Below are 14,617 nucleotides of genomic sequence, written 5' to 3' on the forward strand. Positions count from 1 at the left end.
CTCTAATACCACAGGAAAAAAGAATAGCAAGATGCACTCTCTTGTTCAGCAACATAAAACGTATAAAAGGAAAGGCTATATTTCACAGCTTCACACTTTGATGTTATTGTCTTTGCGGTAAATATAAAATGATGGTTGTCACATGGTCTATTTTCAGCCCAACTCCTGACACACTGTGCTTTTTTGTCACTAAATAGACACAATCTGCCTGGCAGCAGCAAAATATGTTTGACTTCTTTATTTTATTGCTTCATTGGATGCAAATTAAACACTTTAAAAAGAAAACTTCAACATCCAATGAGAAAAGAAACAACGAGAAAGAAATCTATATTTAGCAAGCACATTTGCTGCAATATGTCAGTTATAGAACATGAACGTGGAATAGTTTAATACAGAAAATAATCTACTATCAGTCCAAAAATGTTAATGTTGCCCCTTTTTTTGTTTCATACCTTCATTTCTTTCTGACTTGGGACAGCCACTGGCATCTGATGGAGCGAATAAGAACAATTTCCTTTTTCTAAACTATATGCTGGCCCAGGAGACTTGCTTTATGAGCTAATACCGGCATCCAGCGTTTAATACGCTGGCCTGACAGCAATCAGTTATTACAAGGAATAGTGTTCCAAATCGAGGTAATAAAAAGAAGTCAGATTGAGTTAAGGCCAGCTCCCCAATGGAGGAAATGCAAACAGGAACTTTGATGCAATCATGCCAGCATTTAACACCACAAATGCTGAAGGGTGCACAGTTCATGGCAAAGTGTATCTCCTTAGCTCTCAGTTTTCCATGTTGCTGGAATTAGATTCTTAGATTTCAGTCCTCTGGGATATGAAGCAATCTGTCTGTTTCTTCTATATATATATATATATATAAAATCCAGCAACTCATTGCTCTACAATGCTAGATTTGCTGGTAAACTCATTTGTCTATTATTTCAGGTGAATTGTGTACAGTGCTTTCCAGACTGCATTGCCTTACTAGCCTTATTTTAAGTGTTTGTACTCTTAAGTGCGGTAGCAGGTGGCAACCAATCAGAATTTACTCTTTTAAAGTTTGACTGGTAATAGACAAATTTCAGGGTTTTTGCTAAGAGTTGCTGCATTGATAAATCGGTCAGTAAGAATATGAACTCTGTATTGAACAAGTTTGATTGCTTCTATTATTGTTTTTTTTTTTTTTTTTTTTTTACGCTGATTTGTTTTACTGTGTGTAAAGTGGATTTAGTCAATTTGGGCCAGATTCACGTAGACTAGCGGCGGCGTAACGTATCGTAGATACGTTACACCACCGCAAGTTTTCATCGCAAGTGCCTGATTCACAAAGCACTTGCAATGAAAACCTACGCTGGCGGCCTCCGGCGTAAGCCCGCGTAATTCAAATGGGCCTACTGTGCATGCTCCGTTTCAAAATTTCCGCCATGCTTTGCGCGAAGTGACGTCATTTTTTCGAACGGCGACGACGTGCGACGTGCGTAGCGTATTTTCGTATTCCCGAACATTTAACGCAAAACAGAAACATTTTTAAATTTCGACGCGGGAACGACGGCCATACTTTAAACAGCACATACGTGTGCTGTCTAAAGTTAGGGCAGGTCAAACGACGCCTAAAATTGCGACGGGAAACTATACTAGCGACGACGTACCGAACGCGAAAAACCATCGTGGATCGCCGTAACTGCTAATTTGCATACCCGACGCTGGAATACGACGCAAACTCCCCCCCAGCGGCGGCCGCGGTACTGCATCCTAAGATCCAACCGTGTAAAACAATTACACCTGTCGGATCTTAGGGCTATCTATGCGTAACTGATTCTATGAATCAGTCGCATAGATACTCTGAGAGATACGACGGAGTATCTGAAATACTCCGTCGTATCTCCGCTGTGAATCTGGCCCTTTGTTCCCTCGCAGAGGAGTAACTGTAAAAGGCAAAATGGCTCAAGTGTTGGGGCTTCCAAAATGACAGCTTCTGCAGGTAAAAGCTATGTGCTTGGTATACAAATAGAAGCAAGCGTTCAAATGCTTAAAGCAGCTTAAGGTTTAGTGACAAGTTAATATATACAAGACATATTAACTTGACATTGGATTAATCCTTGTACTTCAGTGGCTCAAGTAGAATATCCCCACACGTTCCTGGAGATGGCCTGAAGTAAATGGGTGCTGTTAGCACTCCTACCTGGAAACTGGTATCAACACGAATCAGAGCATATATCACCAGCACACCATGGATCTTGAAAAAAACATCCAACTGTTTATTACAGTGATCACAGGCATGAAAGTGCAACATTTCAGCGCTACACAAAACCCCTTTCTCAGGCATCTGATGATTGTACTTCACTGGGGATACATGGTGACTATTCTCTGCACAGCAAGGCTGAAGTAGATGTTTGTAGTCGTTTTGGTACTATATAACCATCACATCTAAAAAACTTAATAAAATATATCAAAAACCAGGAACAAAAATATAATAAATTGCAGATTACCAGTCGTTTATATGTGGTGGCTGCATTTATTTTATTTTTTTCAGTTTTTAATCTCTTTATTTTCACCTAGTGATCTCACTATTGGTCTCTCAAAAACTCACTTTATGTTGTAAAGTGACAATTCTCACTCACTATGCTGTATCTATGGAGAAGCAACATTTTCACCCTAGGACACGACTACAGAATACAGCACAGGCAGAGAGAATAGAAAGTTATCATCTTACAAGATTTCTGACATGATCAACAGGTATTTTTTCCCTTATTGAACAGATATACCAAATGATTGTATATTTAATAGACCAAAAGGAAAAAAAAAATAATGGTTAGAATGCATGTATACACACACCATAAAGTGTATGTAAACCCTAAATAAACATTGAGGAATAAGGATGAGCCGAACACCCCCCTGTTCGGTTCGCATCAGAACTTGCAAACACACCAAATGTTCGTGTGAACTTTAGAACCCTGTTAAAGTCTATGGGACTCGAACATTTGAAATCTAAAGTGTTAATTTTAAAGGCTAATATGCAAGTTATTGTCCTAAAAAGTGTTTGGGGACCTGGGTCCTGTCCCAGGAAACATGTATCAATGCAAAAAAAAGTTTTAAAAATGGCAGTTTTTTCAGGAGCAGTGAATTTAATAATGCTAAAAGTGAAACAATAAAATATTACTTTAAATTTCGTACCTAGGGGGGGGGGGTGTAAAGTCAGCATGTGAAAAAGCACATGTTTCCCATACATAGAACTGTCCCTGCACAAAGTGTAATTTCTGAAAGAAAAAAAGGCATTTAAAACCGGCTTTGCGGCTATAATGAATTGTCGGCTCTGGCAATTCAGAGATGATTCATTCATTCATAAAAAATAAACGTGGGGGTCCCCACAAATTCCATTAACAGGCTCTTCAGGTCTCATATGGATATTAAGGGGAACCCCGCCGTCAATTTTTAAAAAAATGACGTGGGGTTCCCCCCAAATATCCATACCAGACCCTTCAGGTCTGGTGTGGATTTTAAGGGAAACTCCACCCCAAATTTAAAAAAAAAAATTACGTGGAGTGCCCCCAAAAATCCACACCAGACCCTTATCCGAGCACGTTAACCTGGCCGGCCGCAGAAAAGAGGGGGGGACAGAGTGCGCCCCCCCCTCTCCTGAACCGCACCAGGCCACATACCCTCAACATGGGGAGGATGTCCCCATGTTGATGGGGACAAGGGCCTCATCCCCACAACCCTTGCCCGGTGGTTGTGGGGGTCTGTGGGCGGGGGCTTATGAGAATCTGGAAGACCCCTTTAACAAAGGGGACCCCCATATCCTGCCCCCCTATGTGAACTGGTAATGGGGTACACTGTTCCTCTACCATTTCACGAAGGAAGTGTAAATAGTTTAAAAAAAACACAGACACCGTAGAAAAAATTCCTTTATTAATAAAAAAAAAACAATCCAGCGGTGATAATTCACTCTTGATGCGGCTCCCTGCTCCAACGTTGTCTTCTATCCAGCGACGGATGATCTCTCCAGCGACGGGTGATCAGCGGTCCAGTCCATCGATGAGAAGATCCATCCGTCCAGCCCGGTCTTTCCCAGTGACATACGAGGGTGCGTCAGAGGGGGCGGGGTCATGTGACGGGTGGCCGCTTCCACTATATAAGAAATGTCAAAGCTCCAGCGCGTCATTCCGCTGGGCTGTGTCCAGCGGAGAGAGGAGCTCGCCTGCTGCGCTCTGGACGGATAGATCTTCTCATCGCTGGACCGGACCGCTGATCACCCGTTGCTGGATAGAAGACAACGTTGGAGCAGGGAGCCGCATCAAGAGTGAATTACCACCGCTGGATTATTTTTTTTTTTTTTATTAATAAAGGAATTTTTTCTACGGTGTCTGTGTTTTTTTTTTTTAACTATTTACACTTCCTTCGTGAAATGGTAGAGGTACAGTGTACCCCATTACCAATTCACATAGGGGGGGCCAGGATCTGGGGGTCCCGTTTGTTAAAGGGGTCTTCCAGATTCTGATAAGCCCCCCGCCCGCAGACCCCCACAACCACTGGACAAGGGTTGTGGGGATGAGGCCCTTGTCCCCATCAACATGGGGACATCCTCCCCATGTTGAGGGCATGTGGCCTGGTGCGGTTCAGGAGAGGGGGGCCACACTCTGTCCCCCCCTCTTTTCTGCGGCCAGCCAGGTTAACGTGCTCGGATAAGGGTCTGGTGTGGATTTTTGGGGGAACTCCACGCCATTTTTTTTTTAAATTTGGGGTGGAGTTCCCCTTAAAATCCACACCAGACCTGAAGGGTCTGGTATGGATATTTGGGGGAACCCCACATCATTTTTTTTTAATTGACGGCGGGGGTTCCCCTTAATATCCATATCAGACCCGAAGGGCCTGTTAATGGAATTTGGGGGGACCCCCACGCTTTTTTTTTTCATTTTTTCTGAATGAATCATCTCTGTAATTGCCAGAGCCGACAATTCATTAGAGCCGCAAAGTCGGTTTTAAATGCCTTTTTTTCTTTCAGAAATTACACTTTGTGCAGGGACAGTTCTATGTACGGGAAACATGCGCTTTTTCACATGCTGACTTTACACCCCCCCTAGGTACGAAATTTAAAGTAATATTACACTTTTATTGTTTCACGTTTAGCATTATTAAATTCACTGCTCCTGAAAAAACGTCAGTTTTTAAAACTTTTTTTGCATTGATACATGTTTCCTGGGACAGGACCCAGGTCCCCAAACACTTTTTAGGACAATAACTTGCATATTAGCCTTTAAAATTAACACTTTAGATTTCTCCCATAGACTTTAACAGGGTGTTCCGCGGCTTTTCGAATTTGCCGCGAACACCCCTAATTGTTCGTTGTTAGCCGAACAGGCGAACAGGCAATGTTCTAGTCGAACATGAGTTCGACTCGAACTCGAAGCTCATCCCTATTGAGGAACAGCTTAATGTTGCAGGACATTGACCTTATCTGCTTATGAAGGGATAAAAGATAGGAGCTCAAGGGGGCTGTGTCCTAACTGTCGTTCTGAATGGCTGCCAGATCCGGAGCTCTCTGCCACCGAGGGTGATTACAGTGGCCCACAGCAACTCAGCCCACCGTCACTACCTCCAATAGCAAGACCGGGACACAAGGAATCAAGCTGGATATGTCCCGCAAGAAGAATCAGCCTGTTAAACCACGCCATCTCACGGACTTCTTTACTATGCAGCCAGCACATAGGGGAATTCAAGATGTGCCAAAAAGCTGCAAGCTCTTCTGTCACACTGCAGTGTTGCAGGGACCCGGATCAGGAAGCACTCTTTTATATGGAGGACAACTCCACGGACCTCTCTCCCCCTGCAACATCTGATAGAGGTAAGAGGGTGGCTAACTCACCTGCATACTCTCCCCTCAAGGCCCCCTCTGCTAAAAAACTTCACCGGGCTGACACTAACAATGTCCCATCAGTACAGCAGGCTAATTACACTGAGCCAATAGTCAGATTCCCAGCTAATGACACTCTAGCAACTGAATCCACATTAAAAGCAATGCTGTTATCTCTACAGGCTGACCTTCAGGCTGAACTGCGCTCCTTTATCTCACAGCTATCTATCAGGATGGACCATATAGAGCAGGGGTCTCCAACCCCCGGTCCGCGGCCCACTACCGGGCTGCAGCCTGTTTGCTGGTGGGCCGCGAAGCCTGCGCTATCTGAGGTGCGGCGGTGGCGGGCGAACAGAGAGATCGCCGCCATCACCGCACTTCCGCCCACACAGCCCGGCGGGACTTCCGCCCACACAGTTAGGGGTGAAGCAGGCGAGCAGAGAGATGACATTTTCTCCCACTGCTTGCCCGCATCACTTCTGTTCAGCCCGGCGCCTCCCCCCTCCGCGAGTGAAGCCAGGCAGCAGTGGCAGCGCTCGGACAACAGTGGCAGCACTCGGCTATGACCTCCAGGGCAGGGAGAGCAAGAGGTGAGCTGTGGGGGGGGGGCAGCAATCTGCATCTGGTGGCATGTGACTGGCAATCTGCATCTGGTGGCATGTGGCTGGCAATCTGCATCTGGTGGCATGTGGCTGGCAATCTGCATCTGGTGGCATGTGGCTGGCAATCTGCATCTGGTGGCATGTGGCTGGCAATCTGCATCTGGTGGCAGATTCTTCATTATGGTGAGTTTAACTCATTAATTTTATATTACAATATAATAATAAAAATAATGTGCTTCAATCATCCTGATTAACCATGGTGTTGTGATGATTAAAGTGCTAACACCAGCCATTTCCTGTCATATTGGCCGCGAAAAACCGCATCGTCGGCCCGCATCATCGGGCCTTGGCACAATTTTCATCCACAATGCCGGTCCCCGGTGCCAAAAAGGTTGGGGACCACTGATATAGAGGATAGCACAGCACATTTAGAATCACAAATGTCTGAAGTCGCTAAGGCACATGATGAATTAGTGGACGCACATGAGTCACAAAATGAAATGATCCACAAACTCCAGCTGAAAGTCGCCGATCTGGAAGATCGTTCCAGATGCAATAATATCAAGCTGAGAGGCATACCAGTAATTGTCAAGCTTAGAGAGTCGGTTCCTTATATACACCAATTATTTCTAAGACTAATACCTGATCTGATGGAAAAAGAATATGGACAGCTGCACTCCAAAAAACCTTGACGGTTGTCTTTATTTAAAGAAGGAAAATGCACTACAAGTCACAGCACACCACACTGGAGTAAAACATCTTATGCGTTTCACACTATAAATTAGTGCTTAATCATACCTGATCTGAGCCCTTTGGACCTCCTTATAGATAGGGCCCATTGGATCCCGAAACCAACCTACCTTGCAGATACAACACCCAGGGGCATTTTCGTCAGGGTCCACTTCTATCACATTAAGGAGAGACTCCTAAGAGGCGCCAGGTCCGACCAGCCTTTACCACCTCTGTACACAGGTGTGGCCCTGTATCAAAACATCTCTGCAGTGACTGCACAGGGAAGAAAGGAATTTGTTCCTATCACCCAATCGCTACAAGACCGCAGTATCGCATATCGCTGTAGCTTTCCAACGAAACTCGTCTCATCACGTATTAAAATCAACACATCACTATCTTCTCACCCAAAAGATGGCTATTAACATATACTCAACAGGGGCTTCTCACCCTCGCCTCCACCAAATAACTCACAAAACCAACCATTTTCCAACTCTAGACCAACCTGATGATACACTAGCCAATGACACCTAAAGCCCTCTGATCTGCACAGTTCCTTTTCCCTAATATTGTTGGCTTTTCATTTATCCATTATAGTTGTTTGTTAATATTGATCACCCAGGCGGTGGAGCTCTTAGCGCGCACCTGTGGACTCCTTCTTTTGGCACTACTTTGGTGCACACCCCCAGGCACACAGTGTGCTAAGCACACGCCAATTTACTCTAGTTAGCATTGTGAATTTAACTCTTTGTTATATGGCTATCTGTAACTGTTAACTGGTCTTTTTTTCCTATTATTATGATCTCCAGGTACCGCTTCACTCTCTTTCTCCTCCCCTTTTCAGCAAGGGTCACTTTCCTCTTGATGAGATCTCTCTCCACACCTGTTGACACCAACAAGTTTATTCCCTGATGGCTCTCAGAATATCCACATTAAATGCTAATGGTCTTAATAGCCCTTTCAAAAGATCAAACCTCCAGAAGGAAGCCTTAGCCCTAAATTCCAATGTCCTGTGCGTTCAAGAGACACACTTTAAGCAAGGTAAATCTCCCACCTGCTCTCATCGCCTTTTCCCACAAACTTCTTTCAAATTCTAGTATTAAGACTAAAGGCGTCATGATAGCAGTACGCAACTCGGTTGCTTTTCAGCTCCGTCACATAGAATTAGACCCTATGGGCAGGTTTCTCATACTGGATGCCCTGTTCAACAAATCCCCTTTAGTCTTAGTCAACATCTACACCCCAAATTGTCACCAGAAATGTTTTCTGAAACTGATCCTCAACAAAATTTCCCCCTATCCCAGAGAACATTTAATTCTCTGCGGGCACTTGAACGACACCCTTGACCAATCACTTGATACTACCAATACACACAGAGGGAGAACCACAGCTTTACCCTCCATTGTACAGTTGGAAGACCTATTTGACCCCTGGCAGTGTCTTCATGGTGTTGAGAGGGATTACATCTTCTATTCTGCAGCCAAACAATCCTATTCCAGGATTGATCTATTGCTGATGCAAACATCGCTCTTACAATACATATCACAAGCTGACATTGGCTTAATCACATGGTCAGACGACACTCCAGTGACTATTCTACTGTCACTTCTACTGGACGTCAAACGATATACCCCTTGGCATATAAACATGTCTCTTTTTGCACACCAAGAGTGTCAGGAACAGATCAAACTGGAATTAAAAACATTTTTGAACTTAATGTTGGCTCTATTCAAAATAACCATCTCCTATGGAATTCCCACAAATCTTTTATGAGAGTTGTCTTTATCAAGCTGGAAGCTCAGTGAATGTGACTATTAAAATCTGGAGATTCATCTTTCAACAAGCAAATGGCATTTCTAGACACATCCTATCCTCTCTCCCTATCTCAGCTCTAGGTCTCTTAAGTGAAGGTTTATCCCTCGATTCATGAGAGGCTCTGGGGATCGCCTTCATAGGGGATCTCTTAAACAATCAATATACTCTTTCCAAGCCCTACACTCAGAATATGGTGTCCCCAATCAGGAATTCTACAAATACATCCGCATCAGACACATTCTAAATAAATCACTGTGGTCATCCAATACTCTCCCATCTAACATTCTCTGCTTCTATGAACATCCACCGCCCTCAATTAAAAGAATTTCACACTTTTACCACTTACTGAATGGAGCAGTGCCTCAACAAAAGCTTTTGTACATGGTGAAATGGGAACAAAACCTCCACTTCTCTGCGAACTTGAACCAATGATACTCTGCATCTCACATCACACTGAAATACTCCAAATTTCTTTCCGACTGGGAATCAGCACAAAAACCCAATTATCAGTGGTATCATACCCCGCAGAATCTTGAAAGGTTTTTCTACCAACTTCACCTCTTTGCTGGCGGAACTGTGGTGAACAAGGGATAACTACTATATGGTGGACCTGCCAATTTTGGAGTGACTTTCAGTCTTTGATGAATGATATCACTAGTGCAAGAGGAGAGTTGCTGCCCCAGTTGGCCTTGCTAGGCCTGGGTTTAGAAGATTGGCCCAGACACTCCCATCCTATCCTGACACACATCCTCATTATTGTCCATCTAACCATAGCCCATAAATGGAAAAGCAATACACTTCCAACTCTCCAACAAGCTATAGCTCTTAACCAACACATGCACCTGGAACATTTTCAAGATTGTTATTTACTTTGATCCATGTGAATTGTATCACGCGCACACTGCTACCTCTTGCATTCCGCACTTTATGAATGCTTTATTTTTACTGTGATTGCCCTCCGTCCAAGTATTTATGTAGCACACAGTCACACTTGTTTTTAGTCATCTGTTTTGGTTATTTATTTCACCTAACAGCGCAGCACCATCTATTGCATATTATTTTTGTTCTGTGGTTATGGACTGACCTTTTTGATGCTTGCAGCAGTTAAATAGTTACTTTGTTTAGTAGCACAGGATTATGTATTTATCTTCTCCTGGAACAAACTAAACTAACAAACTAAAGCCAAACTAACCATGTCAAAATTCCTTCTATACTGGTCCCCCTGGCTTGTTGATGCTAGGGCAGAGAACATTGCCCCCTAACAGAACTTTGTCACTCCCCCTTTATACTAGGCTCCCCTGACATAATATAAGATGTGATTTCAAGCCCAGCATGGTTGGCTGCTCTTGTAACTTGAATTCAGAAAGTCTCCTATATTGCAGTTACAAACTAATTATTAGGCTTCCTTGCCTCCGCTAGACCCCTGCCTTTCATCTTCCTCTTTCTGTCTTCTTTTCCTTCTCCTCTGTTACCCAATACCCAGATGAGTAAAGCATCCTGCTTAGTCATTATAGATCCATTATAGATTCATTGCTTATTTTTGCAACCTATTCTGTATTGAACGTCATCTATACCAATTTTCTTGGTTCGCACACATATTGCATTTGACTGTTTTCGCACTCATATTTGTACATGCTCTTTGTTAAGAAAAAGCAAAAAAAAAAAATTAAGAAAAAAAATATAGGCACTTACCAGTTCTACACGTCTCCGACTAGACTCCATCTCTCTCTGCATCAACTCATTCATATCTGCCTTCATTTCCTCCATGCGGATCTGATAATACTTGGCATTTTCTTTCTCTCGAGCTTCAGAATCTGCTGCCTTTTCTAACTCTTCACCCATTTTCATAACATTGTCCCTTAGCCTTAGAATCAGCATCTGCACACACAAGACAACACAGTCAATAAATATGAGCATCCTAAATGTAACTGTAGCCAAAACTTTTTTTGTTTTGGAAAGTTAAGTTTTTATTGCTGTATGTCTTTTTTGGGATTTATATCTTACTCCCTGTATTGGGAATTGAATGAAAATGATCTCAGTGAACAGGAAAATGAACAAGGATTTTACCCCTTCCCCAAAAAATAAATAAAAAATAGTTGAACACTGAAACAGCTGAAACACAGCAATATATTTAGAAGGGGAGGTTCATCAAACTTTATGGAAGTTTGGATATCTGAACCCTGCTGAAGTCAATGGTAGATGAATTCTAGAAATCGGTGATAGCCATTTCCTAGGTTATTAAGCAAAGGACTTCCCAGCCATGCCATGAACTGAGTGGGCGGCTGCAAAGAAGCTGAGTGGGCGGCCACAGGCTCCAGGGACAGTCCTACTAGGTGGTTGCAAAAAGGCTGGGAGAGGAGTGCGGGCTTCAGGAACAGTCCAGGATTTGGAGACCCCTGGCAAATCATCATTCAACCCCCGAGGGGGTGCCGACCCCCAGGTTGAGAACCACTGTCCTAAACCATAATGTAGAACAATCTTCGTTTTCAGGTCATTTGAGAGTTGTTTTGAGGCCCCCATGTTGCTAGTCTTCAGAGGAGAGTCAAAGAGAACAACAACTTGCAATTGGCCACCTTAAATACCCTTTCTCATGATTGGATGCACCGGTCTATGAAGTTCAAGGCTTAATGAGCTCACTAAACCAATTGTGTGTTCAAATTAATCAGTGCTAAGTAGTTACAGGTATTCAAATCAACAAAATGACAAGGGTGCCCAAATTTATGCACCTGTCTAATTTCGATGCATATTGCACATTTTCTGTTAATCCAATAAACCTCATTTCACTACTGAAATATCACTGTGACCTTCCATTCTTCGATAGATCAAAATGAAATTGCTGATCCAAACACCCAAATATATATATATATATATATATATATATATATATATATATATATATATATATATATAATTTATATATATATAATGTGTTTTATAATACATATAATTTAGGGTTTATGGGCAATACGTATTCAATTCCTATGTTTATAATATATGCATTGTCTGTTTTCATAGTATTGTAACATATCCTATAATATAAGATACTTCTTTCACAAGTAAAGTATGTCTTACTATACAAGGACATAGCTAACACACCTGATTACCATTGGAATTCATTGTTCAGTGCATCTTTCAAATTCTTTGCAAACATAATATTATTAATTAATAAAGTGGGATTAAAGCTTCATCATTATTTTTATAAATGATACATGAATCACAGGAAAATGACATTGATGTAAAACAGAATCAGGCTACAGATAAGTTTGCTAATAGACCTGCACTGTCACAATATTCCATTAACAATTTACGCGTTCAATTTTGTACCTCATAAGCTGTCTTTCTGACACCGGATATTAATACTGTCTTCTAAACTCCCCTGATTTACATAAGCACTTGCTCTCTTTTCCCCTTGACCTAATCAAATTCATTTCACTCATCCGTCGTAGCAATCCTAATTTCCTAAACTCTTTCTGCCATCTTTAAAAGAATTATTCACATGCCTACCTGAAAAATTGTCTGCTTGACCATAATGCTCCCTGAACTCCACACTAAATTATTTTCATTATAGCCACCTGGCAATACCCCTTTGTATCTAAATATCTGGCATTCAGCATACTCAATAAAGAAATTGATTATCGCAGTTCTTTATTTCAATGTATTTAAATACAAAACCTATTAAGAAACAAACAGCAGCCAGTCCCAGTATTATAGGGTATATCACAAGCATGTCATCTAGCAATCAAAAAGTCAAGGAGGTCTATCATAGCTCACAGCTAAGTCAATCTCTGGGCTATATGGTCAACTGATACAAAATCATGTGTAGATCTATGTTCAGGTCTGATAATAAAATAGATGCCCTTAAAAAGTGATTCCTTGTTGTTTTATTATGCATAAGGGAGAAATCCTTCCAAAACGGTCACAGTAATTTATTTTGGGGAGCAATGGGTGAATCGGGGTTTATGGGCTTACCTCAGGGTTTAACCTGCTTTTATATAGACTCAGCTATGGTATTACTGGTGCTTTGACGTTTTTCCATCAAACTCAAAATATTACTTTAGGGAAGACTTTCTCATTGTGACCACTGACATGTAATTGATCATGGAGGTCCAGGGCCTAGAAATTACATATGAGCCCCCATGATTAGCTGCGGGATCTCTCAGCCTTCCATTGCTTTCAATGGGGCCTCCACCCACAGTGTAATCTGCGCTTCTGTCGCCGTATTGCGTTTCACGTTGGAACGCATACGGCGACAGCGCTATGACATCATTGCCCGGCGCCGCGTGCGTTCCAGCCTGGAACACGGAAGTGCCGAGCGTAATCAACACTCTATTCGGCACACATGCCTCTCTGCTATAAACAGAACAGCGCGCAGTATACACGCTGTTCTATTATTGTCAGCCGTAGCCAGCCACGCTACAAAACTACTGGTAGAATCTATCCCTAAGCTGGAAACCATGCCACGCCGAATCCCTGCCACAATCAAGCTAATCCTCTAGCTGGATCCATGCTGCCATGCATACTGCCATTGCTGGGGACACCCTAAGATATCTTCCTCCAGAACACCCTGCACTACAGAATCCCATTGCTGCTACGATACTCTGCTTATTGGACAACACTCATCCTCTGCAAATGGATAAATAGCATCACTACGTTACTTATATGAATGAATGAATGAATGAATGAATGAATGAAAACTTATATAGCGCAGCACATGCGAATTTAATCGCACTTATACTGCTCTAGAATGACCTGCTTCACATATAGCCTTTACAAAGTACTGTATTTAAATATTACTTATTTAATACTATCTTGCTGCTTGGGATTACTTAGTGTGCCTTCAGTTGACCGCTCTGGAATATCTTAACCCCCCTGACGGTAAACCCGAGCGCGACTCGGGGCTGTTTTTTTATGTTACTATCGGTTAGTCCGAGTCGCGCTCGGGGTGAATGTGCAGAGAGCGCAGCGGTGTTCCTTACCTTGTCCAGGCGATCCAGCGATGATCTATCATTGCTGTGATCGCCGCCGAGACACACACCGCTCCGTCCATCGCTCATCTGACTTCCTGGTTCCGTTCCCTGCACCGCAATGGTGCATGGGAACGGAACTGGGAGGGAAATTCAAATGTTGCACCAACACAAACACATAAAAAGGTGGTGATACAATGTAATCTGAGAGGATTACACTGTATAACTTTGAAAACTGACACAGTGCCCTTTCATTGCCCCTTGCCATTGTCATTGCTGACATATAAAACCTTATAAACCATATAAAAAATGGCATCAAAAAAGCGCTGTCCTCCAAATGCGCTTTTGGACCAGCTGAGCGATAGCGATAGCGGCAGCGACACGGAGTTGCTCGCAGATCAGAGCGACAGTGAATCATATGGAGATTTATCATCTGGATCTGACACTGACACTGATATAGAAAGTGACGCCGCAGATGATCCTGCACCTGACCTGAGTGATGTGCGCACTTGGTGCCCTATAGACAGCGATGCGGACCAGACAGCGCCCCCGAGGTTCCGATTTACTGGATCTCCTGGGATGAAGGTAGATGTGGAAGCCGACAACCCTATGGCGTATTTGAAACTCTTTTTATCTGAGGAGGTCATTTTACAAATTGTG

The 14,617-nt window shown here is 42.8% G+C and overlaps 1 protein-coding gene across 1 annotated transcript in view; it reads right to left on the reverse strand.

Moving 5' to 3' along the window:
* MYO18B (myosin XVIIIB) overlaps positions 1 to 14,617 on the reverse strand; it is a 764,821-nt gene that overhangs the window by 124,840 nt on the left and 625,364 nt on the right. Inside the window, 1 exon segment of the mRNA XM_040358554.1 lies at positions 10,686 to 10,871. Within this exon segment, the coding sequence (XP_040214488.1) occupies positions 10,686 to 10,871 (186 nt within the window).

Source organism: Rana temporaria, chromosome 1, assembly GCF_905171775.1.
Source record: "Rana temporaria chromosome 1, aRanTem1.1, whole genome shotgun sequence".
NCBI lineage: Eukaryota > Metazoa > Chordata > Amphibia > Anura > Ranidae > Rana > Rana temporaria.